Source organism: Geotrypetes seraphini, chromosome 5 (assembly GCF_902459505.1).
Source record: "Geotrypetes seraphini chromosome 5, aGeoSer1.1, whole genome shotgun sequence".
NCBI lineage: Eukaryota > Metazoa > Chordata > Amphibia > Gymnophiona > Dermophiidae > Geotrypetes > Geotrypetes seraphini.
Genome location: NC_047088.1, coordinates 94,300,685 through 94,325,959, shown reverse-complemented (window position 1 = coordinate 94,325,959; position 25,275 = coordinate 94,300,685). Strand labels below are relative to the sequence as shown.

The following is a 25,275-nucleotide window of genomic DNA, read 5'->3' as shown; positions in this document are numbered from 1 at the left end:
TGTTCACCCTCTCCAAGGTAGGGAGAACGAGAGGGCACTCTCTAAAGTTGAAAGGGGATAGATTCCGTACAAACGTAAGGAAGTTCTTCTTCACCTAGAGAGTGGTGGAGAGCTGGAACGTTCTTCCGGAGTCTGTCATAGGGGAAAACACCCTCCAGGGATTCAAGGCAAAGCTAGATAAGTTCCTGCTGAACACGGACGCACGCAGGTAGGGCTGGTCTCAGTTAAGGCGCTGGTCTTTGACCGGAGGGCCACCATGTGAGCGGACTGCTGGGCATGATGGACCACTGGTCTGACCCAGCAGCGGCAATACTTATGTTCTTATGTTCAACTTTATGCAGTGTTTTGACACTGTCAACCATTATAAACAGCCCTAACAACTGATGGATATGAGTCTTGTAATACACTATATCTGTTTGTCATTTCCTCTGTAGCCCCTACCTTGTCTACCTCTTCATCTTCAGCAAAAATTGATCCACCCTGTGTCCTGTGTGTCTGTCATAATTAGATTGTAAGCTCTTTTCAGCAGGGACTATCTCTTGAGTGTTTAATGTACAGTGCTATATGCATCTGGTAGCACTATAGAAATAATAAATAGTAGTAGTAGTAGTTGTAAGAAAAACTGAACCGACATGACTCATTCTTGCACAACAGGGAGCAGAGAGTGTGACTGAGTGAAAAAAAAAAAAAGCTCTAGTCCCTGGTATTTTACATGTGGAATTTAACAGGGCTTCATGCTCACAATGATTGGGTCAAACTGGAGAAGAGCTGGTACTAACCCCCTCTTCTACGAAACTGCGCTAGCAGTTTCTAGCGCAGGGAGCTGTGCTGAATGGCTCACCGTGCTAGAAATTGCTAGCGCAGTTTTGTAGAAGAGGGTATAAATGTTAAAGAGGGCACTATTCAATATTCTATATAAAAAAACAACAACACAAAACCAACCAGACTGCAATATGGAAATTTTATGGGGAAAAATTCTACACATGGAGGAAAAGAGTGTAGTTAGGAGTATACCACTATCTACTCTGGCCAGAATAAATAAATGATGAAATGTTAACAGAAATTGGAAAAGCAAAAATAAAAATAAAAATATGGTAGCACTATTGGAATATCAGGCGGGGAAGATGAACTCCTGGATGATTCCGTTCAAGACAATTCTTATCCTATATTTAGGAAATTATTGAAAACATATCTATTCGATAAACAAGACTGTTGAGACTTTAAGATGTGTTCTTTTTAGATTCCGCATTTCAAATGTACTTTATATTATGTTTTATATTTTAAATGTATTTTTATCTGATTATGTATTTAACGATGTAGTAGTTATGATAGTTGTTTTTTCGGAATTGTATTACTAACTGAAATGTTCAGTTTTACTGTTGTGAACCGCCCAGAACTGCTGGTAGGGTGGTATATAAGAAAATAAATTATTATTATAACGGGTAATTTCAATTAACAGAAAACAATTTTATCAAGGGCTAGAGTAGGATTAGAATCAATAAAAAACAAAATACTCTTATCCAAAGATGTCCAAATCTCTGCCGGAAAAATCTTTAAAAAAAAGTGGTGAAAAAGGACCTCAGTGGACACAGCACTCCACTGAATTCAAACTATTGCCAAGTAGTCAAGCGAGCACACACTAATCATAGGCCAAAAAACTCCACTCAGAAGTAATACACACAGTGATTTTAAAGAACAATTGGGGAAACTGTATAAAGATTCATGAGTCTCTCAAAACAATCCACAAAGTGTGGGTAGAATAAGTGTGCAAAACAAGCATAGACACTTATTCATATAACTCGGTTAGAATGCCCCAGATAGAATTCTTTCTGAGCAAAAAATATACTTCTTTATGAGCAGACAATAATGTGCAATTCAAATGCTATTCATAATAGGATGGTTCACTTATCATACACTCCCCCAAACAATTCATCAAAATAATCCAAATAATTAGCTCAGAAGTGTCTTCAATTTTCTTCACAAGACCCCCAATCACTGAAGGATTTCCCAAAGGTCCTTCCTTATTACAGCATCCTATATGTTCAGCAATTTTTAGAACATGCTCCACCAGTCCTCATGTTCTATGCCGAGCTCCTTCTTCCACAGCAGCCAAAACCTCTCCCGTATAAAACTCCCAACAGGCATACCCCGTTTCACTTAACACGTCTTCAGGGGAAAATTTGAGAGAATTTGCATATCTCATAGTTGCTTCAAAATGGCCTGAGATGCACCGGGGAGGGGCCTAAGGCCCTGATTGACCTGGATAACTTAAGCCCCTCCTATGGTAGGGGCCTTAGGTATCTGGACCAATTAGGGCCTTAGGCAATTTTCCTGGTACAGCCTCTCTCTTTCCCTCCCTTGCCAATCGCCCCAGTCTGTGCAGCCTCTCTCTTTCCCTCCATTGTCAACCCCCCAGCCCATGCAACCTCTCTCTTTCCCTCCCTTGCCAAGCCCCCCAGCCCATGCAACCTCTTTCCCTCCCTTGCCAATCCCTCCAGTCTGTGCAGCCTCTCTCTTTCCCTCCCTTTCCAACCCCCAACCCATGCAGTCTCTCTCTTTCCCTCACTTGCCAACCCCCCCAGCCCATGCAGTACCCTTCTTTTCCTCCCTTTCCAACCCCCCCAACCCATGCAGTCTCTCTCTTTCCCTCCCTTGCCAATCCCACAGCCTGTGCAGCCTCTTCTCTTTTCCTCCTTTACTAACTCCCCCTCCCAATTCATGCAGCCTCTCTTTCCCTCCCTTTCAGAAGGTGAGGTTTGTGTGAGCAGCAGTAAATTAGTAACATTCAAAAGTTAATATGTTACTTAGTTAAATATTGTAACTTGGAAATGCTAAAGTTCATCTACCAAAACTCATTAACAGCAGAATATAACCTCATCCTAGGAGACTTAAACCTGCACCTAGAAGACACAACCTCCACACCAGCAAATAACTGTCTATCCTTCCTCAATGCCTTATCCTTCCAGATCCTAAACCCACAAACCACCCATGAAAAAGGTCATCAACTGGACATTGCTGCATTCATGACTCACCAACCATCCAATCCAGCAATCCAAACTCCTAACGGAACATGGTCCCCATCCCTATGGTCAGACCACTACACATACAACTTCAACATCAACTGGACCAAGACCAAACACACACCTCAATCTAAAAAAACCACATATACCACACGTAAACATATCGACCCAACCATTTTTTGGTCAAATGTAGACGAAACTATCCAAGACTGCGACCCAAAAAACTTCATCTCCCACTGGAAAAATGTATCCACCAACATCCTTGATGATCTGGCCCCCCTACAAACCAAAACCAGAACCAGCAGGAAATCAGACCAATGGTTTGATAATGAATTGCTCCAACTCAAAAGACAGTGTAGAAGATTAGAAAGAAAATGGAGAAAAAAGAACCAAGATCAAACAAAAACCGACTGGAAAAAAATCAACAAACAATACAAAAATCTACTAAGGGATAAGAGGAAAAGCTACTATACTAATCTCATAGGCACGGAAACCCAAGATTCCAAAAAAATATTCCAAATCCTGAAAGAATTAACAGACACCAAACCATACACAACCACCACGAACACCCCTCCACCATCACCCACCCTCTTAGCAGAACACTTCAAGAACAAAATTACAAACACCAGAGCCACTCTCATCATTAACCCATCCCATCAAAACACAATCACAATCCACCCTTCAGGAAAAGAGGCAACTGCAGCAGACAGAATTTGGACTCAATTCCCCAACATACAATGGTCAGAATTCAACAAATTCTACAAAAAATACAGTCATGCCTCCTGTGACCTCAACCATTGCCCCTCATATCTCCTTACCACCTCTAGTGTAAAATTCCGCACCATAATTCTACAATGGATTCAATTCACGCTCACAGAAGGCACATTCCCTGCTGACCTCAGCGAAATCATCATCACCCCAATCCAAAAAGACCCAAAAGCACCACAAAACCACCCATCTAACTTTAGACCTATAGCCTCAATTCCGCTATATGTCAAAATTATAGAAGGCCTAGTAGCCAAACTCCTCACCAATTACATAGATGACCACAACCTACTCCACCCCATGCAATCAGGATTCAGAACAAACTTCAGTACAGAGACACTACTAGGCTCCCTTATGGATACCGTCAGACAACACCTTAGTACAGGGAAAAAAATGCTTCTCATACAACTGGACCTAACTGCGGCATTCGACTTAGTGGATCACAACATCCTTCTACAGATCTTAGACGCAATAGGCATCTCAGATAAAGTATACTCTTGGTTTGAAGGATTCCTAAAACTCAGAACCTACAGTGTAAAATCAAACAAAGAAAAGTCAGAATCCTGGTCAAACCCCTGCGGCGTACCACAAGGATCTCCACTATCCCCTACCCTCTTCAATCTCTACACTGCTTCTCTAGGAACGCATCTGGACAATCTAGGCATAACCACCTATAGTTATGCTGATGACATCACCATCCTCATCCCATACGATCATTCTAAACCTACCATGACAGACAAACTTCACCAAACACTTGAAACAGTCACAACCTGGATGAAAAATCACAAACTTAAACTCAACCAAGACAAAACCAAATTCATCCTTCTCGAAAATGACAAGGTCCAAACCACAACCAACCTAGATATAAACGCAATCAAATATCCCATCCAAACCACCATAAAACTACTTGGCATGACCATAGACAGATGCTGCACTATGCAACCGCAAATAAATAAAACAATTCAGAAATCATTCGCAATCATGAGAAATCTGAGACAAGTCCGAAAATTCTTTGAAAGAACACAATTCCAACTTATAGTACAATCCCTAATACTAGGTATATTGGACTACTGCAACATCCTCTTCCTTCCTTGCCCTGTAACGACGATTAGACAACTCCAAACAATCCAAAATACAGCTTTGAGACTCATCTACTCATTGAGAAAACATGACCACATCACTGAAGCCTTCATCAACTCACATTGGCTTCCAATCCAAGAAAGAATCCAATTCAAATTCTACTGCATATTATTTAAAACCCTACACGGAGACAGCCCATCATACTTGAACAATCGCCTCATCCAAGCACCCACTACCAGACACAGAAAAACGCACTCCCCATTCATACCCCTCCCAATCAAGGAAGTAAAAAGAACAAAACTACATGACGGCCTCCTAGCCACTCGAGCCGCAAGGCTGGACAACCAGATCTCCAACCTTCTGATGACCACCCCAGACTATAGGACGTTCAGAAAAGAAATAAAAACCATACTTTTCAAGAAATTCCTGAAGCAGCAATAACATCACGACCTCTTAGTAACTCTAAAACTGACATTTGATCTACCCATTACCGCACTAATAATAACAAAAGAACCTCCACTATGACCACCTATTAATTCTTTTACAAACCACCTCACCCTCAACAACCCGTTAAATGTTTATAAGATCTACAACTTACCTCTCTAGCTAATCATTGTAACTCTGTTTTTTTTAAATTAACTTTTTGTAATCCGCCTTGAACCGCAAGGTAATGGCGGAATAGAAATCCCTAATGTAATGTAATGTAATGTAAAGTCAATGTTCTTCCTCTTGAATAGGAAAGCATTTTATGGCAAATGTGGTGTGCATTATGAACTTGTACAATATTTATCAAATGGAAATATTCTGTATTATGGCTGTGTGTGTGTGTTGGGGGGGAACTAACCCTCCCTTTTACAAAGCCACCATTAAATCCTTATGGACATTGGAGTGATAATCACAGCAGCAACCACTATTGCGTCTTTGTAAAAGGAACCCTAAGTTAAAAAAAAAAAAAAAGCCTTTAGACAACTGAAAGAAGCAAGCTAAAGGCAATAAATCAGGGATCTCAAAGTCCCTCCTTGAGGGCCACAATCCAGTCGGGTTTTCAGGATTTTCCCAATGAATATGCATTGCAAGCAGTGCATGCACATAAATCTCATGCATATTCATTGGGGAAATCCTGAAAACCCGACTGGATTGCGGCCCTCAAGGAGAGACTTTGAGACCCCTGCAATAAATGGAGAAACACCCTGAAGGAAGAGGAAAATCAAGGACCAAACTGCATAGAAAATAGCAAGGCAGAACAAAATAGATAATGAAACTTCATTATCTGCAGCCCCTCCTGGCAGAGAATATGTTGGGGAAAATTTTTATTGAAAGACACTTTCAGTATGATATTGCATTTGGAACTGTGAATCACGTACTGTTTTTAGAACCAGATGAAAAGGTGAAGGACAGCTCAGAGTGGAAAGGCATTATTGCAACTATCCTTGCACAGAACACTGAGTACAATGGGGGGCAATGGAGAAAGATATGTGGTAGAGCTGGTCCAGCGTGTGTTGGTTCTGCTGCAAAATTACTGACCCAAAAATGCTGCAAAATGCTGTAAGCAATAAGCATGCAGATTACTGCCGCATTAAACATGTAGCAATAATCCACAGCTCATTGCAAAGTATCACCTTTCCTGTTAGGCCTTGAGAGGATTTACTCATGCACTGAGAAAAGGGAGAGAAAAACACTTTTCGGTCGTTTTCACTGGCCCTAATCTCTGCCCCCGCCACCAGCCTGATCTGACCCAACCTGACTAGACAAACCAGACCTTTCCTCTACTTAAACAGACACTCCTTTGGAGGGAGATGGAGCAGGTACAGACCACGGGAGCACACTCCCACCTCAGACTAAGCTGTCAGCTTCTAGCATTGTGCCCCTGAGACAGATATCAGCACACAGCCCTGCATTGCTGCAGGTTAACCATGCCGAGAGCTGGCATGGATAAAAGATTAAGTGAAAGAGGCTATTAAAGCCAAAAGAACATCCTTCAAAGAATGGAAAAAGGATCCGAATGTAGGAAATAAGAAGCAACATAAGCGTTGGCAAATTAGATGCAAAGCATCAATATAAAAGGCTAAAAAAGATTATGAAGAGAAACTTGCCAAAGAGGCAAGAACTCGTAGTAACAGCTTTTTCAGGTATATCAAAAGCAGAAAGCCTGAGAGGGAATCCGTGGAACCATTGGCTCATCAAGGAGCAAAAGGGGCACTTAGGCAAGATAACGCCATAGCGGAGAGACTGAATGAATTCTTCGCTTCAGTTTTTACAGAAAGAGTTGTAAGAAATCTACCTAAACTGGAAATGGTTTTCAAGAGTGATGATGCAGAGGAACTGAAAGAAATCTTGGTGAACTTGGAACACGCACTGAGCCAAATCAGCAAGTTAAAGAGCAACAACTCACCTGGACCGGATGGTTTACATCCCAAAGAGAGAAAAAAACTTTTTTGTTTATTTTGTTTACACCACAGCATTGGTGTGGGGTTAGAGAGGGAAAGAGGTGGGGGGGGGGGGGGCTACAAAGTACCCTGCCAACACATTTGAAAAAAACAGATTGAGGAAACCCCTCCCTTTGACAAGGAGATAGCACCACCTCCTGAAAGCAATATTGAAGGGCACAATAAACCAAGCAGAGCATGAACATGAGTCACTAGTCCTTAAACAGGATGACTTTATAGGCAAGAGAAACAACAGAGAGCAAAACTGAACTGCTACTGCTAAAGTAGCAGAAAAGGAAGTTGACCCTCTTCCCGTTGCTACTTGGAACACTAGTAGTATTAGGACAAGTGAACGAATTCAGTGCCTGAGGAAACAGAGATGGAACATATTATGAAAGAGACTGTACTGTGCAGCAAAAAAGAAATATCTATTGCTAACCAAGAGTGGAGAGACAGCCTCTTAGTACAGCCCACCCTCAGGACAGTATTAGTTCTTTCAAGACAACAATTAAATCTGAATGTACCTCATAATATTACTCTTAATGAGGGTGTATTTAAAAAAACTATCCACTTCCTATTACCTCTGTAGCTGATAGGAGAAATTTAAACTAAAGAAATCTCAGGAAAAGAGCAGAACATGAGGATTGACACCAACTAAAACCTGGTGTAAATCCTAACACCTAAATTAGGCACAGATCTTCCGTATTCTATAATACCACATGCATCTCTAGTGAACGCCCCTGACCCATCCATGTTCCTCTCAATTTATAGAATTGCAATTAGAGTTGCCAATTAGTGCAAATAATTGATTGTCAGTGCTGAATGATGTTTTCTCTGACAGTTTAAATTCACAGCACCGACAGCGTTCTTTTGACGATGTTACCACATCGCAAACTTGAAGCATTCTATCAGCATTGAAAAGGTTTTTCAATTTACATACAATAGGGTCTCCTGAAGAAGGAATCGAAACGGGGCCACGTAGAGACCCCAAACCTGTTATAAACTGAATTATCAAGCTGCTCTCAATTTTCTCACAGAGCGATGTTCATTTGAAAAGATTTGTAAAGATAAGAAAAAACAAAGTATTTTCATACAAAGTTGAAAGACTGTAAAGACATTATTTATTTATTTACTTTTGTAATCAAACTTGGAGCGTAACCAGAACTAATAAAGTTGCAACGACTGAAAAATATACTTTGGTTCATCACTAGAGGGCGCAACTCTCTTCTTGAAGAACTCTATACCTCTGAGTGACTTTCAAACGTGACTGGTTGCAATCCTGAAGTTTGGTTACCAATTTGAATGAGAAGACAGTTCTTTTATTTGAACTCTAATATTTTTCTGACTTCCACTAATATTTAACTATTAGTACCCCAGTGACATTATAAAGAAATTATATTAGTGCTGAATTATTGGCAGAAATTGTCTTGTTACTCAATTAAATTGCATGCCCAAATTTTTGCAAGCAATTTTAAGCGCCGTGAATAGCAATATGGGGGTTAATGTGATCTGTTGAACAGGACTTGCAAAGGGTCCTGTATTTGACATACCACCTTTCTGTGGACTAACCAAAGAATTTACATATATTATCTACAGGAGTAGATAAGTGGCCTAGTGGGTAGAGCAGCTGCCTCAGCACCCTGAAGTTGGGAGCTTGATTCTCACTGCAGCTCTTTGTGACTCTGAGCAAGTCACCTAACCCTCCATTGTCCCAGGTACAAAATAAGTACATAAGAACATAAGAATTGCTATTGCTGGGTCAGGCCTGTGGTCCATTGTGCCCAGCAGTCCGCTCACGCAGCGGCCCTTACGTCAAAGACCAGTGCCCTAACTAAGTATAGCCTTACCTGCGTACGTTCTGGTTCAGCAGGAACTTGTCTAACTTTGTCTTGAATCCCTGGAGGGTGTTTTCCCCTCTAACAGACTCCAGAAGAGCGTTCCAGTTTTCTACCACTCTCTAGGTAAAGAGTGGTAGAAAACAGTGGTTGGAGCTACAGCCTCAGCACCCTGGGGTTGTGGGTTCAAACCCTGTGCTGTTCCCTGTGACCCTGGGCAGGTCACTTAATCCTCCATAGCCCCAGGTACGTTAGATAGATTGTGAGCCCACTGGGACAGATAGGGAAAATGCTTGAGTACCTAATTGTAAAAACCGATTAGATAACCTTGATAGGCGGTATATAAAAACCTAATAAACTTGAAACTTATGTTTGTATGGAATCTATCCCCTTTTAACTTTAGAGAGTGCCCTCTCATGCTCCCTACCTTGCAGAGGGTGAACAACCTGTCCTTATCTACTAAGTCTATTCCCTTCATTAGCTTGAAAGTTTTCAATCATGTCTCTTCTCAGTCTCCTCTTTTCAAGGGAGAAGAGGCCCAGTTTCTCTAATCTCTCACTGTATAAAATATGTAACCCACTTTATTTAAGTTACATTGACTCTTTTTGTCAATTTTAATACTATCACTAGTAAACTGTTTGTTTTATGTCTAACCTGTCTAAATTGTATGTCAAACCACCGTCTGGTGACTTTTAATATGTACATCGCTTAGATATTGTGATAAGCGATTCATCAAATGTCAATAAACTTGAAACTTGAACCACTCACAAAAAAGCAGTATGCAAATCCTATCCCCTTTACTTTTTCTGTCCCTACTCCGTTCACAATTCAAGTTTTTGTATTGGGGTAATGGAAGATTAATTGACTTACCCAGAATCACAAGGAGCTGTAGTGCAAATTAAACCCAGTTCCTCCAGGTTATGAACCCACTTCACTAACCATTAGGCTATGTATAACAAGGTGGCAAATTCATTCACCTCTACTAATCTGGCTTTGGTGAAAGTGTTGACATTATAATCAGGCAGATGCCTCTCCATGGATGCTGGAATAGAGAGGGTATGCTTACACTCGCTAAATATCTATAACCCCCAGACCAAAAGAGAAAGGAAGGAACTATTCCAGGTAATGAAATAATTCCTTACAACATCCAGGTTTATGCTGTTTGGAGGTAGTTTCAGTTCAGTGGAGAATAACCTGGATTGTGGCTCATACACTGAAAGGCTGGAGAAACTGGGGCTCTTTTCCCTGGAGAAGAGAAGACTTAGAGGGGACATGATCGAGACTTATAAGATCATGAAGGGCATAGAAAAAGTGGAGAGGGACAGATTCTTCAAACTTTCAAAAACTCCAAAAACGAGAGGGCATTCGGAAAAGTTGAAAGGGGACAGATACAAAACCAATGCTAGGAAGTTTTTCTTCACCCAACGGGTGGTGGACACCTGGAATGCGCTTCCAGAGGGCGTGATAGGACAGAGTACGGTATTAGGGTTCAAGAAGGGATTGGACAATTTTCTGAAGGAAAAGGGTATAGAAGGGTATAGATAGAGGACTACTACACAGGTCCTGGACCTGTTGGGCCACCGCATGAGTGGACTGCTGGGCATGATGGACCTCCGGTCTGACCCAGCAGAGGCACTTCTTATGTTCTTATGCCGAAAGGTTCTGCCTATGATGAAACTACCCTGACAACAATGATAAAGTAAATTAAACTGATATGTACTAACATCATCCTAGACACAAAGGCTACATGCTGACCAGCAGTACACAGAAAAGCTGGATTGGCAAGTTAGAGGAGTAAAGGAACAGATGGACTCTATTTTGGTCAAACAGATGCAATTGGAATCAGCCGTGGCTGAGATCCAGGAAGTTCAGTCTCAGACTGCAAGTGATAGATTTTCTGCATCAGAAAGTTGAAAATTTGGAAACTTTGGTGAGGAATTTAAATCTTAGAATAGCCAATCTTCCATATTCTAATCTTATTTCATCTAGATAAGTGTTTAATAGTCTGTTAAAAGAGGTATTTAAATATTCAGAAAATGCTCTACCTCTTGTTCAAAAACTGCATTACCTACCAATTCTACTAAATCTGAGAAGAAGGAGGAGCAGTCCTTAGCATAAAATCATAATAGCCATACTGGGTCAGACCAATGGTCCGTCTAGCCCAGTATCCTGTTTCCACAGTGGCCAATCCAGGTCACAAGTACCTACAGAGCCCAAAGAGTATAAACATTCGATGCTACAGATCCCAGGGCAAGCAGTGGCTTCTCTCTTGTGTGTCTTAATAGCAGACTATGGACTTTTCCTCAAGGAACTTGTCCAAAACTTTTTTTAAACCCAGCTAAGCTAACCACATCTAACATCCATGTTGAGCGTTTCATTGGATAGCTTGGATTATCATTATTAATTGAACAGACAGTAGAAGAAATTAAGAGTTACACTTCTAGTTTCAGATGCCACTAAACACCAACTAAAGCCGATAAGTGATTGTTAATGTCAGTCATCAGCTAATTATTAAGTTATGCACATAACTGGTATTATTCCATAACTTATGTGCCCAACTTTGCATGCAAAATATACAATTGTACACAGGTTTTATAGAATAATGAGGATAGAGCACTACAGTGCCCAACCTAGAAAAGATCCTGCCAAGCCCGGTTAAAGCATTTCTAAAGATTGTTTTGGACAAGTAAAATTGCATATGAAAAACAATTCTCTCACAACTTTCTAGATTCCATGTGGCTTTGTACAGCATCTGAGATCACCACAGGCTCAGGGGAGTAGCAGCACAGAAAACATGAAGCAGTGGATAGAATGCCTGAAGTGGAGGTTATCATAAGTGGTATTCTTGTGTTTGGATGCAGAGACAAAGGCAGAAGCCATAGAAGACCATGATGACAATCTGACTAAATTTTTGGAGAGTGCAAGAGACCTCAACTGAAACCAAGGCTGAGATTTCTGGTAGTTCCCTATATTGGTCACCTATGTCCTGAGGCATACCACAGTCATGCTGTTGAGTGGATCAAAACACTAAGACATCCAATTTTGAAGTAGTGAAGAGGTCACAGTGGGATATGATGCAAGTCCTAGGAATAACTTTATTTATAAAAGGCCAAGTTTCTTTTGTGTTTCAAGATATGCCATCAACAAATAGAGAACTTTGCCATTTGTGTGTGAGAGAGGTTTGGCCCATAGCAAAAGTAGGGTCCATGCTGAGTCTGATCACAGGTTGCTAGAATATATTTTAAAAGAAAACACTTTCTTTAGGATCCTAATATCTGCAGTGCAAGATAAGACCACAGGAGTGTACCATACATTTTGTTTCCTGTTCCTTCCACTACTACCTTAAAGGCAGCTCATAGCTGACACTCCAGACTGTGAAATGCTTTGCATACAAGCAGATTTGTAGCAAATGGCTTGAGCAGATTCATTTTATTGAGATGTCATGAACAAATGCAAAAGCCACACTTAACAGGATGAATGTGTTGCAGTTTCTCAAGGCAAGAGGCTACTGATGTAAGATCTGTGTCCAGGAGATGGCCTAACCCTGCAAAATACAATCTTTGGCAATATGAACACACATAGATGTGGTAAAGGATTGAGAAACCTGCAATAAATACTTGCATATGAAGGAACCTCTTAAGATACCTGAATTAGCAACCTACAACAAATTCTGATTTGTGTTTTCTTTATTATTTGTAAACCACTTTCAACTCATTTACAAATGAAGCAGTATAATAAATTAATAAACGATGAGAAGGGTTAAAATGGAGGAGAGATGGATTAGAGGACATGGGAGTGGAAAAGTAAGGGGAAAGAAGGAAAAAGGTACAAAGGAAAACAATATCATATGCATTCCAAGGGAATTATTTTGCAGGTTGAAGCTATATAAAATTTAATGTACTCTACTAGATTATTCTTTTTCCCCTTGTGTTTTACAAGGGGGGAAAAAGTGTGTGTGTATGGGGGGGGGGGGGGAGACACGAAGTGGGTGTGAAAAATGTAGGCTCTACTTGTTTTCTTTCTGTAAGTTCTCTCATCCTACCATGTGGTGTCACTATAGGATCACATTCTCTCTGTCCTCTCATAGGATAACACAGATGCTCTGATTATTTGGAAGCATAAGTACAGTCACTGCTGATGAAGAATACACTTGAATTGCAGTTAGTCTAACACACAAATGGATATGAAAAGTGTTGAGAAAAAATTGTTTTTATCTGCTGCCAATGCCAACAGAGGTGCTAAGTGGCTAGAAGAATTGTGATGAGAAGATGGGGTTCAAGTGATTGGATTTTTATTTATTTTTACTTCTTTTGTCAGTTTTATATTTTGCATTGTGTTTCATTTTTTCCTTTTCCCATTTCCCTTTTGTTGCTGCCTTTTTATAGGTTGTAAACCACTTTGCTGTGGTTTTTGATGAAAAGCAGTTAATCAAAATTAAATAAAAAGCAAAAGTGTATATGGAGTAAGTTAATGAAGCTTGGATAAAAAAAAAAAAAAAAAAGAAAATAATATTGGATGGGGGTGCATATACCTTCTCTAGCTTCCCTCTGTGCTTGTAAATCTGATGGAATCTATGGTCCCCGATTCTACAAAAGGTGCCTAAAAATTAGGCGCTGAGAATGCAACACAAAACGACTGTCAATCTTCACTTAGGCGCCGTTTATAGAATTGCATATAGCAAGCCTAAAACGGACATGGGCAACTCTGGTCCTCGAGGGCCAGAATCCAATCGGGTTTTCAGGATTTACTCAATGACTATGCATGAGATATATTTGCTTTCAATGCATGGTCATTGGGGAAATCCTGAAAACCTGATTGGATTCCGGCCCTCGAGGACCGGAGTTGCTCATGTCTGGCCTAAAATGGACTTAGGTGCCCTGTATTTATGCCAGGGTTTTCTTGGCCTGAATACTGGCGCCTACGTCCAATTTAGGCACCTGCACAGAAAACATACCAAAGATCTGCTCACGATCTACCCTTAATCCAAAATTCTTAGGCGCCTATTGATTTAATAATAATAATAATAACAACTTTATTTTGTATACCGCCATATCCAGAGAGTTCTAGGCGGTTCACAGTAATTAAGATTACAACGATGAGCTCCTTGGAATTACCATTTTAGGAATGTCATGGTCATTGAAGTTGAAAGGAATATACAAGAATGTACAAGGAATATACAAGAATGTACAAGAATATACAGGAATATACAAGAATGTACAATAGGAGGTAATATTTTATTTTCAGGAATATACCGGTCATTGAAGTTAAAAGGTTTGAAGGATACGATAAGAGGGAAGGAGGGGGGTAACTGGCAATTAACTTTAATTTAAACCAATTATTGAATTAATTAAGACCCTATTTTACTAAACTTCAGTAGAGGTTTCTACCGAGGCCCGGAACTCTAAATGCTCCGACGCTCATAGGAATTCTATGAGCATCGGAACATTTAACGCTCTGGGCTGTGGTAGAAACCTTTACCGTGGTTTAGTAAAAGGTGGGGTAAGTTTGTTATCAGTGTTGATTAATTTAATTAATTAAGTGCCTACAATGGCTAGGTTCGCCAATTTAGACATCTAACTTTAGGTATCTTTTATATATATATATATATATGTTGGGCCCAATATTAAAAAAAAGCTGAGAGCCTAAATTAGGCTCCTAATTATGTGTCCTATTTTCTGGAGCTAAAGGGAGAAATTATGTTAACAGCGCCTAAACTTAGCCACCGATAGGCACCCTACCGGCACCTAAGTTAATTGAGAAACACCATTTGAAATGGTGATTAACATTGAATTTAAAGCACCTACTGATGCCTACATAAAAGGCATCTTTGGAACAGCCTACTGGCGCCATAAAGCGCCTACATGGACATGATTCACACAAAAATAGGTGCCGGAAATATAGTCCTGGAAAACCCTGGCCTACATTTCCAGTGCCTATCTTTCACGGAGGTACAATTCTCCATAAGGCACCATCGTGATTTCCATGCGATCGGCAGCCGCCTATATTTTGACGCCATATAGAGAATCCAGGGCTAAATTTTCAGCTGGAAATTCATCTTAAGTTAGGAGCTTAAAAGTTATGCTCATAAACTTACACCTGTCATTCATTTGCCTAGATTTGAGCCTAGAACTGAAAATTAGTGTTAAGCTCAATAGGGTTTCCCCCCCCCCCTCTAAATCCATCCATGTTCTCACCTACTTTTTATGCTGTTAGATTTAGGAGTTTAGTGAAATTTTGAGCCTAAATTTAGGTGTTCTGCTCTAGTAAATTTTCAAAGAGGCCGATTTAGGAGCATAATACTCAACCCCCCCCTTTTACTAAGCCATGGTAGAAGTTTCTACTACAGTCTGGCGCGCTAAATGTTCCTATGCTGAACATAAGAACATAAGAGATGCCGCTGCTGGATCAGACCAGTGGTCCATCGTGCCCAGCAGTCCTCTCACGCGGCGGCCCTTTTGGTCAAAGACCAATGCCCTAACTGAGACTAGCCTTACTAGCATACAACCTTGTTCAATAGGAACTTGTCTAACTTTGTCTTGAATCCCTGTAGATTGTTTTCTCCTATGATAGCCTCCGGGAGAGCATTCCAGTTTTCCACCGCTCTCTGGGTAAAGAAGAACTTCCTTGCGTTTGTAAGGAATCTATCCCCTTTCAACTTTAAAGAGTGCCCTCTTGTTCTCCCTACCTTGGAGAGGGTGAACAACCTGTCCTTATCTACTAAGTCTATCCCCTTCAGTATCTTGAATGTTTCGATCATGTCCCCTCTCAATCTCCTCTGTTCTAGGGAGAAGAGGCCCAGTTTCTCTAACATGTCACCGTACAGCAGCTCCTCCAACCCCTTAACCATCTTAGTCGCTCTTCTCTGGACCCTTTCGAGTATTAATATGTCCTTCTTCATGTACGGCGACCAGTGCTGGACGCATTACTCCAGGTGAGGGCGCACCATGGCCCGGTACAGCGGCATGATAACCTTCTCCGACCTGTTTGTGATCCCCTTCTTAATCATTCCTAGCATTCTGTTCGCCCTTTTCGCCGCCGCCGCACATTGTGTGGACAGCTTCATCGACTTGTCGATCAGAACTCCCAAGTCCCTTTCCTAGCCATTGTAGGCACCTTTGTGTCTCCAAGTACTGCCCCGGACATCCTGTACTCTTGCCTGAGATTTTTCTTACCGACATGCATTCCTATGAGTGTCAGAGCATTTAGTACTCCGGGCCATGGTAAAAATCTCTATCGTGGCTTAGTAAAAGAGAGCCAAGGTTATGAACAGAAATCCTTTAAATACTGGGCCCTTTTATGGAGGTAGGGAGGCTGTAAAGTAATCTGTATAATACGATGCATCTCCTTACCTGTAGCTTCCCTCTGTGCCTGCATTACACGGCTGTATGGACCAGCAAAAAAAGCAGTTGATGAACATTAGGCAGGAAAGACCTCCATAAGCCAAGACGATGCTAAGAAATGAGACCCCTGCAGAGTACATCACCTGGTCAATGAGCAAATGAGAACAATGATGAATCCCATTCCATCAAAGCCACCAAGATTCATGTATGTACAGGACATACATATACTTGTATTCAATTTTTATGGAAATCCTCAGCACTGTAATGCATAAAGCAGGAAAATCAAAGAAAGAAAAATAAAGGGATAGTGAATGGAGTCAATGCTCCATGTAAACTTGGAACCATAGGGGCAATGGGGACACTTTACATTACATTACTTGTAAATCCTTGGATTGCGAGTAACTTGGTGTATGAGTGTTTTGCAAGATGAGCAAAAATGTTTTATTAAATTTTAACTTGATAAACGAGCGAGGTCTTGCAATTCGAGTACGTAAAGTATACGCGCGTCACATCATCACAACTGAACCAATGGCTCTTCTTTCTCTGACGCTGAGAGAGTGTAGTGACTGTTCTGTACATTACAGAATTTTGAATTAAAGTTTTGGGGTTGTGGAATGAATCATCTGAGTTTCCATTATTTCTTATGAGGAAATTCGATTTGATATACAAATGTTTTGGATTACAAGCATGTTTCCGAAACAAATTATGCTCACAATCCAAGGTTTTACTGTACTTGTAAACTGCAATTACCTGTTTAGGTTCTTTGTGGATAACAGACAAAAACCACTTGGACAGTCTCAAGGAATTAAAATAGACAAATTAATAATGATTAATTACACTGCCCTTACATTGGATAAATTCCTACAAAACCTCCTTGAACAAACACATATTTATGAAGCAGAGAAGTTTTCACTGCCTCCCTAAAAATACAATAATTTCTCTGCATTTTAACTGAAGATGACAAATCATGCCACATCATTGCTGCTCAGATTAGAAAAGATGGCATTACACTTCTCCCTCCATATTTGCGGTTTCAGCAATCGCGGTTTCGATTATTCACATTTTTTAGCTTGCTGGCTCCTCCCCCCAAATTACATCAACTTGCATAGAGAATTCACTGATTCCAAGCGTTTACAGAGAAAATCGCTGATTCCTGGCACTTTCTTCACCATGTTTTGCCTCTCTTTCAGGAATAGGCCAGGTCTCCCACCATGTTATTCACGGTTTCACCATATTCACAATGATTTTTAATAGAAAACATATGAAAAAGTTATTCACGGTTTTTCTGTATTTGCAGTTCTGTTAATCCCCTATCATAGCGAATACGGAAGGAGAAATGTAATAATTTTCTAGATCTAATTTTGCTGACTGCTGGATACCTACAAATTATCTGATCATGAAGACAATCTATGCACATATGCATTGTCACACTGGGCCTTTAATCCCTACTGCCACCTGTGTACTGTATACCAGAGTGCATTGAAGGGGTTGTACAGTAACCAACAGGCTGAAAAATTTATGCAAGGCATCCTGGGATTTTAGACCCAACAGGTGCATGGAACAGAGAGGACAGAGAAAAACTTTAAATAGATTTCCTTGCCCTCCCCACCTTTTTCCTTGCTTCCACCCCCACCGCAACCATCCAGACTCAGAAAATCGAGGTTGTTGGTCAGCAGGAATCTCCCTGAGTTTTGGGACACATCTCAGGAGAAAACTCCCCTCCACCCAGCACTCAGTTCCTGGTACTGTGGTAGCTGGCAAATTTTCCCTGTGACTCTTCTGAGAAACCCTCTCGTGAGTCTGGTGTCCAGGAAAGTGGGACCAAAATGTCACCCCCTCCCCCTACTAATAGAAAGATACAAAACTAAGACACAAGACATAGGAAACAAGGATTGACAACAAAGATTATTTAGAACAAAAGAGGTAAGAAAGAAGGGAGTATGAAAATGCATCTTGGCAGTGATGGATGTTGTGTATTTGAAAACAACTGGGGATCTTGGGCTGCATTGAGAAAAATGTGACCATTACTGCTCACAGTAAACATTATTTTTTTCCCCTGCTTATCTGCCCTCAGGGAAACCCATGTGTCTACTTTTCTCTTGCCTTCATTAAGTACTTACCCTCATAAGGGTGAATACGGTGGCTGAGGCAGAAAAACAGCCCAATACCAGAGCAGTATAAAGGGGCCCTGGATTCCCCAGGAGCACTGGCAACTGTAGGAAGAAAAAGAAGTGCCACACAAGTCATTAATTTTTTTAAAATTGTTTCAGCCCCAACAAGCTGTAGTGCCGAGGTTAGAAGGTGTTTAGCCCAATAATTTGCAGTCTCAGTGCAGGGACTAAGGGGCCAATGCAGAAAGCTTGCATTAGAGCCATGCACCAATGCAAGCCCAATGTCCAGATTTTGCTCACTGACACAGTATACAAATTATATGTAACTAAGGCATTTGCACTGACCAGGGAGAGTGCACTGGACGCATGCACACAATATTCTGTGCTAAGGGCAGCTAGTGCTGTGTGCATATCTGAGCAGAAAAACGTATTGGCCCAATTCTGCACCTGGGCTGGAATGCTATTCTGTGCATAAAATTTTTGCAAAGCTGATACTTAGGTGCAGGATAGCAGTGCTTCTCATCCGAGTCCTTGAGGCACACCTAGTCCCATCAGGTTTTCAGGATTTCCACAAAGAAAATGCATGAGATAGATCTACATACCAAGGAAGCAGTGCATGCAAATCTATCTCCTGCATATTCATTGTGGTGTGCCTCAAGGACTGAGTTGAGAAGCACTGGTCTGACATATGAACAAATGTTTGCCGATACAATTTTTTCTGCTCAAACCCATCTAGGCTTCATCAGGAGTTGAGATCAAAAGAAGACTCTAAATCAGTTTATCACAAACCGTGTGCCTTCTGAGATTTCAGGTATGCCGCGACACACTGGCGAGGAGGAGAGTCCAGCCAATGCTGATGACTCTCCTGGCCGGCGTCTCTCCTCTCCCCGCACCTCCCGAATCCCTCCACTGAAGCAGGTCATGGCCAGATGGCATGCACATGATGTCATTGTGTCGAGGTGCACACATTTCTGGGTGCCTTCCGGCCGGGGCATTGGATTTAGTGTGCTGCCAGCCGGAAAGTTTGCGAGACACAGCTCTAAATACTCTGAAATACCTTAATGAGACACCTAGTTGTCAGAGCAAAGAACAAAAGGAATAGTGTGATAGAGTATGGTGATCTGAATTCTGCCTTTGGCATCTGTTTATTTTCATAATGATGCATTACTGTATTTGAGAGTCCAGTAAAACTTTGGATTGCAAGTATCTTTGTTTGTAAGTGTTTTACAAGACAAGCAGTGGTTAAAGCTACAGCCTCAGCACCCTGGGATTGTGGGTTCATACCCACGCTGCTCCTTGTGACCCTGGACAAGTCACTTAATCCCCCCATTGCCCCAGGTACATTAGACAGATTGTGAACCCACCTGGACAGACAGGGAAAAATGCTTGAGTACCTGAAAAAACTCATGTACACCGTTCTGAACTCTCCTGGGAGAACGGTATAGAAATATACAAGCAATGTCTTGCAATACAAGTACATACAGTACTGAGCCAATGGTTCTTCTCCCTCCGATGCTGCAGGAGTGTAGTGACTGTTCTAAATGAGTGAGGTCATACAATACAAATACGTATAGTATTTTGTATTAAAGTTTTTGGGTTGTGGAACGATTCGTCTGAGCTTCCATTATTTCCTAAGGGGAAATTCACTTTGGTATACGAGTGCTTTGGATTACAAGCATGCTTCTGGAACGAATTATGCTCACAAACCAAGGTGTGACTGTATTTAGAGTCTCCTTTTGATCTCAGCTCCTGATGATGCCTAGATGGTGAAACACAGTCTTGTGTTGAGCTGGATAGTTACAAGTTAACTGAAACAATGAAGCATTCATTTTGCCATCAGTGGATTTTGGAAACAAGATCGCCAGCTGTCAACTACATTTCACAGCAAACAAGAAAATTGAATTCAAGGAGACACAAAGAAGGTTGTGGTTGGAAATACTGTGAGAATTGAACATCTCACAGGACATTTATTTTAGTCACTATAATTAGCAAGGGGATTCTAATTCTATAGAAAAGTATTTATAATGGAGTTAAGTGGCTATTAGAATTATTTAGAGTATAGTGCAATGATTATGTACAAAGATTTGTTAAATAAATGATAATATTTTCTATATAGCTTTTTTAAAAGAAAGTTATAGTAATGTAGAAGGGCATAATCAAAAAATACGTCTACGTCCATTTTGGGCTTAAGTCACTAGTCACCCAAAGTTGAACATGTCCAAAGTCCATTCTCGAAAAATACGTCCAAAATATTTTTTTTATCAAGAATCGTCTACTTGTACATCCAGCTGTTTGATAATCCAGACCGCTAAGCCGTCCAAAAAATTTTCCAAGACAAAAACAGCTAGAGCAAGACCTTTTAGACATGGGAGGGATCAGCAAAGTGATGGACTGGATACCCAGACATGTCAACAGAGTAGTGGGGTACCTTACACAGCACTGCTGCAAACTTTACAAAAAGGGTGCCACATCCACATTTCCCCACAACTCCCTTATAGGTCATGGTGAGCCCACCAAAACACTCCCAAAACCTACTAGACCTACGTATCTACCACCTCAATAGCCCTTATGACTGTAGGTGCCACCTATATGGCAGTACAATAGGGTTTTGGTGGGTGCACATGTTTCACCATGAATGCAGTGGTTAGAATGGTTTATGGGCCTGGGCCCTCCTCTTTATGGTTCACTAGCCCACCCCCCAGACTACTTAAGCCACCTCTATGTACCTCTACAAGGCTTTCCTATGCCAGGTGCTGATGTTCTGGAGGCAGGCATGTAAATTTGTATTCCAATTTTTTTATGGCAGTGTGTGCATGTGTGTGGGGGGGGGGGGGGAGGTGTCAGTGATCACTGGGGGAGTGTGTGTGGGGGGTCTATACTTTGTGTTTGCAGTGGTTATCTGGTCGCTTTGGATAACTTCTGGGCATTTAGACCAGTTTTTAGATCGCCTAAGTCACTAAGAATAAGTTTTGTCTAGGCAGTCTCATTAAACTTTTGGTTATACTTGCAATATGACTAAGTCTAGGTCAGTCCACATCCCACCTTCACCACTCCTCCTAAAATGCCCCTTTTCTGCTCTGGGCATACAGTGGCCCTGAATAGGCCTAAGCTGTTTTTAGATACGTCTAAAACCCGTTTTGATTATCGGCACTTGGACAACCTGTCTTTAAGGTCATCCAAGTGCTAATTTAGGCAGGATTTTAGACATATTTCTGTTCTGATTATGAGCCCCAACCTGTATATAGAAGCTGATAAGACCTGATTTTCCCAATAGTTTGTTGTATTTGTTCTTCAATGCATATGCATGAGTCAAATTTACATGTACTACCTTCAGTGTACAAATCATGTCATGCAAATTCATTGCCGATATCCTGAAGACCCAACTGGCTGAGAGCCACTGGTCTAAGGCAAATTTTGCACAGGGTTAGCTTGTGCACAAAACTCCTTCCTGCTTTACGTAAGCAGAAGAAAATGTGTGTAGAAGATGGTGCTAAGTTTTGCTAAGCTCAAAATTGTATGCTGCAGCTGAGCTAATTCTGTGCAGAGCCTGAGTGCACTATATTGCATCACCCCAGAGAGGGTGTGGTATAAGGAATCAAAGAGGGGGGGGGGGTCTTACCTTGCCTATTACATCATTGAGAGGTTACAGAGTTAGAAGGAGGGGTAGACTAATAGTGCAGTGATTGAGATCCTGGAGAACTGAGTTCAATCCCCACTGCAACTCACTTAACCCTCCTTTGCCCCAGGTGCAAAAAACATCTTCCATTGTGAACCCATTAGAGATAGAGAAAGTGCCTGCATATAATGTGTACAGCACTGCAGACATCTAGTTACACTATAGAAAAGACAAGTTGTAGCAGAGAAAGTCGTGGAGATAAGTGTGGAGGTGGGATTTCATAGGGAAGAGGAGAGCAGTCCTACGCTCTTTACTATGAGCATTTTCTCATACATACCTGCTGTCATTTCTTTCTAGCAGTGGGAGGGTATGTTTGCAGGTGGAGGGAGTGGGGGAAATAGCAGGTATACTCACTGTTAGCGTGGTGAACATAATGCAGGCTCCGCCTATACCGCTCAGCATCATTGAAAACATCAGGAAGAATGAAAGGCCTGAAAGGAAAGCAGAGTCGTTATGTGGAAGAGGAGAATGTGCAGAAAGAACAAGGGGGCTTGCAGCAACCTCAAGATGCCATCTAAAAGGGGATCCTGATAGGTCATAAGAGCATAAGAATAGCCTTACTGGGTCAGACCAATGGTCCATCAAGGCCAGTAGCCCGTTCTCACGGTGGCCAATCCAGATCACTAGTACCTGGTCAAAATCCAAGGAGTAACAACATTCCATGCGGAATCCCCAAATAGTAGCAAGATTTCCAGAATCTAAAAGAGTATCAGGATTCCGGAACCCAAAGAGTAGCAACATTCCATGCTACCAATCCAGGGCAAGCAGTGGCTTCCCCCACATCTTTCTCAATAACAGACTGTGGACTTTTCCTCCAGGAAATTGTCCAGACCTTTCTTAAAAGCAGCTACACTATCAGCTCTTACCACAAACTCTCTGTAGAACAACAAGAGAGAGAGGATTGGCTGGGACCGCATGAAGTGATATAAATCAGAGAAAGAAGAATGAGTAGGATCTTGAGATGTCATCTAGAACTGCAGAAAGAAACCTCAATCTATCATCTGGAATGAGAGAGGATTGCTTGGAATTTCAAGAGGTGATCTAGAAGCAGAAAGAGAATCTAGAACCAGAGAAAAAGGATTGGCTGGGAGCTCAAGATGTTTATTGTTTATTTAAGCTTATCCTGTATACCGCTACTAATAACTGGAACAGTCAAATCTGAGCGGTTTACATTAGCCTTCCAATGGTGTCACAAAGTATGGGCTTCTGTAATGCTGTAACAAAGCAAAGCTAATTACATGGGCTGTTGACATGGTGTTACAATGCATCCTCTTGAACTAATCTCATATCACATTCACCCTATACCTATCCACACAGCCCCTCTCAAACCATATATAAACCAAACTAAAATCTAACTATAAATATAGACTATAGACATAAGATATAAAATGTAAAAAAATAATATAAATAACATCTAGAGAATGATAAAAAAAGATAGGGCTGGCAGTGACAGGAAGAAGTATTTTTTTTCCTTCTTGGGCCTGTAATACTTTGTAGATATAGGAGAAATAATAAGAATAACAATTCATAAGAACTATACTTATTTACAGTATTACTTAGTCTTTTTAAAAAAATATCTTTATTCATTTTAAAGCTAAAAATAAGTGCAACATATTATATAGACATTTTACACTTTAACAGTGTTTAAATTCAATCAAATTATATTTCATAACAAATACATGCATCCTTCCCCCCCCCCCTTCTATATACCCAACAATTGCACTCAACCATAATTAAATGAAAAGTATTTCCCCACCCTGGACGTGTATGTTCAAAGGGTAAAATCCATAACCATTCCTTATAGAATTTTGTCAGTAGCTTCCAAACATCCTTAAATTTCCTATAATGTCCCTGCTGTATAGAAATCATACGTTCCATTTTACTTATTCTACAAAATGTGGATTTTACTCTAAATTGTAAATCCTTACACTCCAGTGCAACTGTGGTAGAGTAGCATGCCCATTTCTTCATCTAAATCGTTAAGTAAAATCCCAGACTCAGGAGCAAATCCTATGGAGCTCCACCCCTAGTCCACTCTTGCCTACCCCCCCCCTCCCCGGCCCTCAAAGTGCCTTCCTCAGTAGCCTTGAGATACTGGTTATGCATTCATCTAACCTGCTTTTGTTTGTTTATGACAACATCACATGCATGAGTTTCAGCTATAGCCATCAGGCCTGTCACTCTGTCCTAACAAAAGAGAAGGTTGTTCTGGCTGGCTGACTTACTTACGTGCAGAGTTGCTGCAGACATAGGCCAGGAGCAGACAGGAGAGGGAGAAGGAGACACTATAGGAGAGAAAGAGAAAGAGACATTAAATTTAGAGGCCTTTTTACTAAAATGAGCTATAATTTAAAGCTACTATGTATTTATTTAAAACATTTATAGCCCACATATCACAAAAATCTATGCAAGTTACAAAATACAGTGTTTCCACATGAATTCGCGATTCGCAGACTCAGTTATTCGCTGTATTTTCTGATTGCCTCTTCCGGTCAGAAAATACAGGGAATGAGTGTGAATCAGCCTTCTGCACAGCTGATTTCTCCTCCTCATCCCCCTGGTCAGCCAATCAGACTTCTGCACAGCTGATTCCTCCTCCTCTCCCCTCCCGTCCCCCCCCCCCCCCCCCCCCCCCGGAGCATACTAGGTATGATTTACTGCACCTGCCAGTGCCCCAGCTGTCCTCTCCTGCCTTTTCACAGACTCAAAACCACAATTCACGGTTTTTCAAAATTCGCAGGTGTTCCTGGAACGGAACCCCCGCGAATTTTGGGGAAGCACTATACATACAAAAGCATTAAAACAAACAACTACACATGATAAAAGAACAATGTACATAAAACATGATCAAAAATACAGCAAATACGCCTTACCCTTCATAAATTAACAAAAGCTTCCTGGAAAAAAAAAAAAGCTTTCAAAGCCTTACAAAAAGAAAGAAACAAAGGAATCGGACGTAACGCATCTGGAAGGGCGTTCTGCAACCTTAGAGCGAATTGTGGTTTTTGCAATAGACCACAAG

At 41.1% G+C, this 25,275-nt stretch overlaps 1 protein-coding gene across 6 annotated transcripts in view; it reads right to left on the bottom strand.

Annotated features, from left to right (window-relative positions):
- Positions 1 to 25,275, bottom strand: part of LOC117360441 (large neutral amino acids transporter small subunit 4-like) — a 64,767-nt gene that overhangs the window by 17,102 nt on the left and 22,390 nt on the right. For 5 of the 6 annotated variants that reach the window (XR_004539410.1, XM_033944188.1, XM_033944189.1 and 2 more), the window contains 4 exons: positions 24,483 to 24,538; positions 22,608 to 22,684; positions 18,587 to 18,679; positions 16,476 to 16,609 (listed from right to left, as the gene is read on the bottom strand). Coding sequence is in view for 5 of the 6 variants with exons in the window: in XM_033944188.1 (XP_033800079.1) it covers positions 16,476 to 16,609; positions 18,587 to 18,679; positions 22,608 to 22,684; positions 24,483 to 24,538 (360 nt within the window). In the remaining variant the exon portion in view is untranslated. Of the gene's footprint in view, positions 1 to 16,475; positions 16,610 to 18,586; positions 18,680 to 22,607; positions 22,685 to 24,478; positions 24,539 to 25,275 lie in introns of all 6 variants that reach the window. The other variant, XM_033944191.1, reaches the window with a different exon arrangement.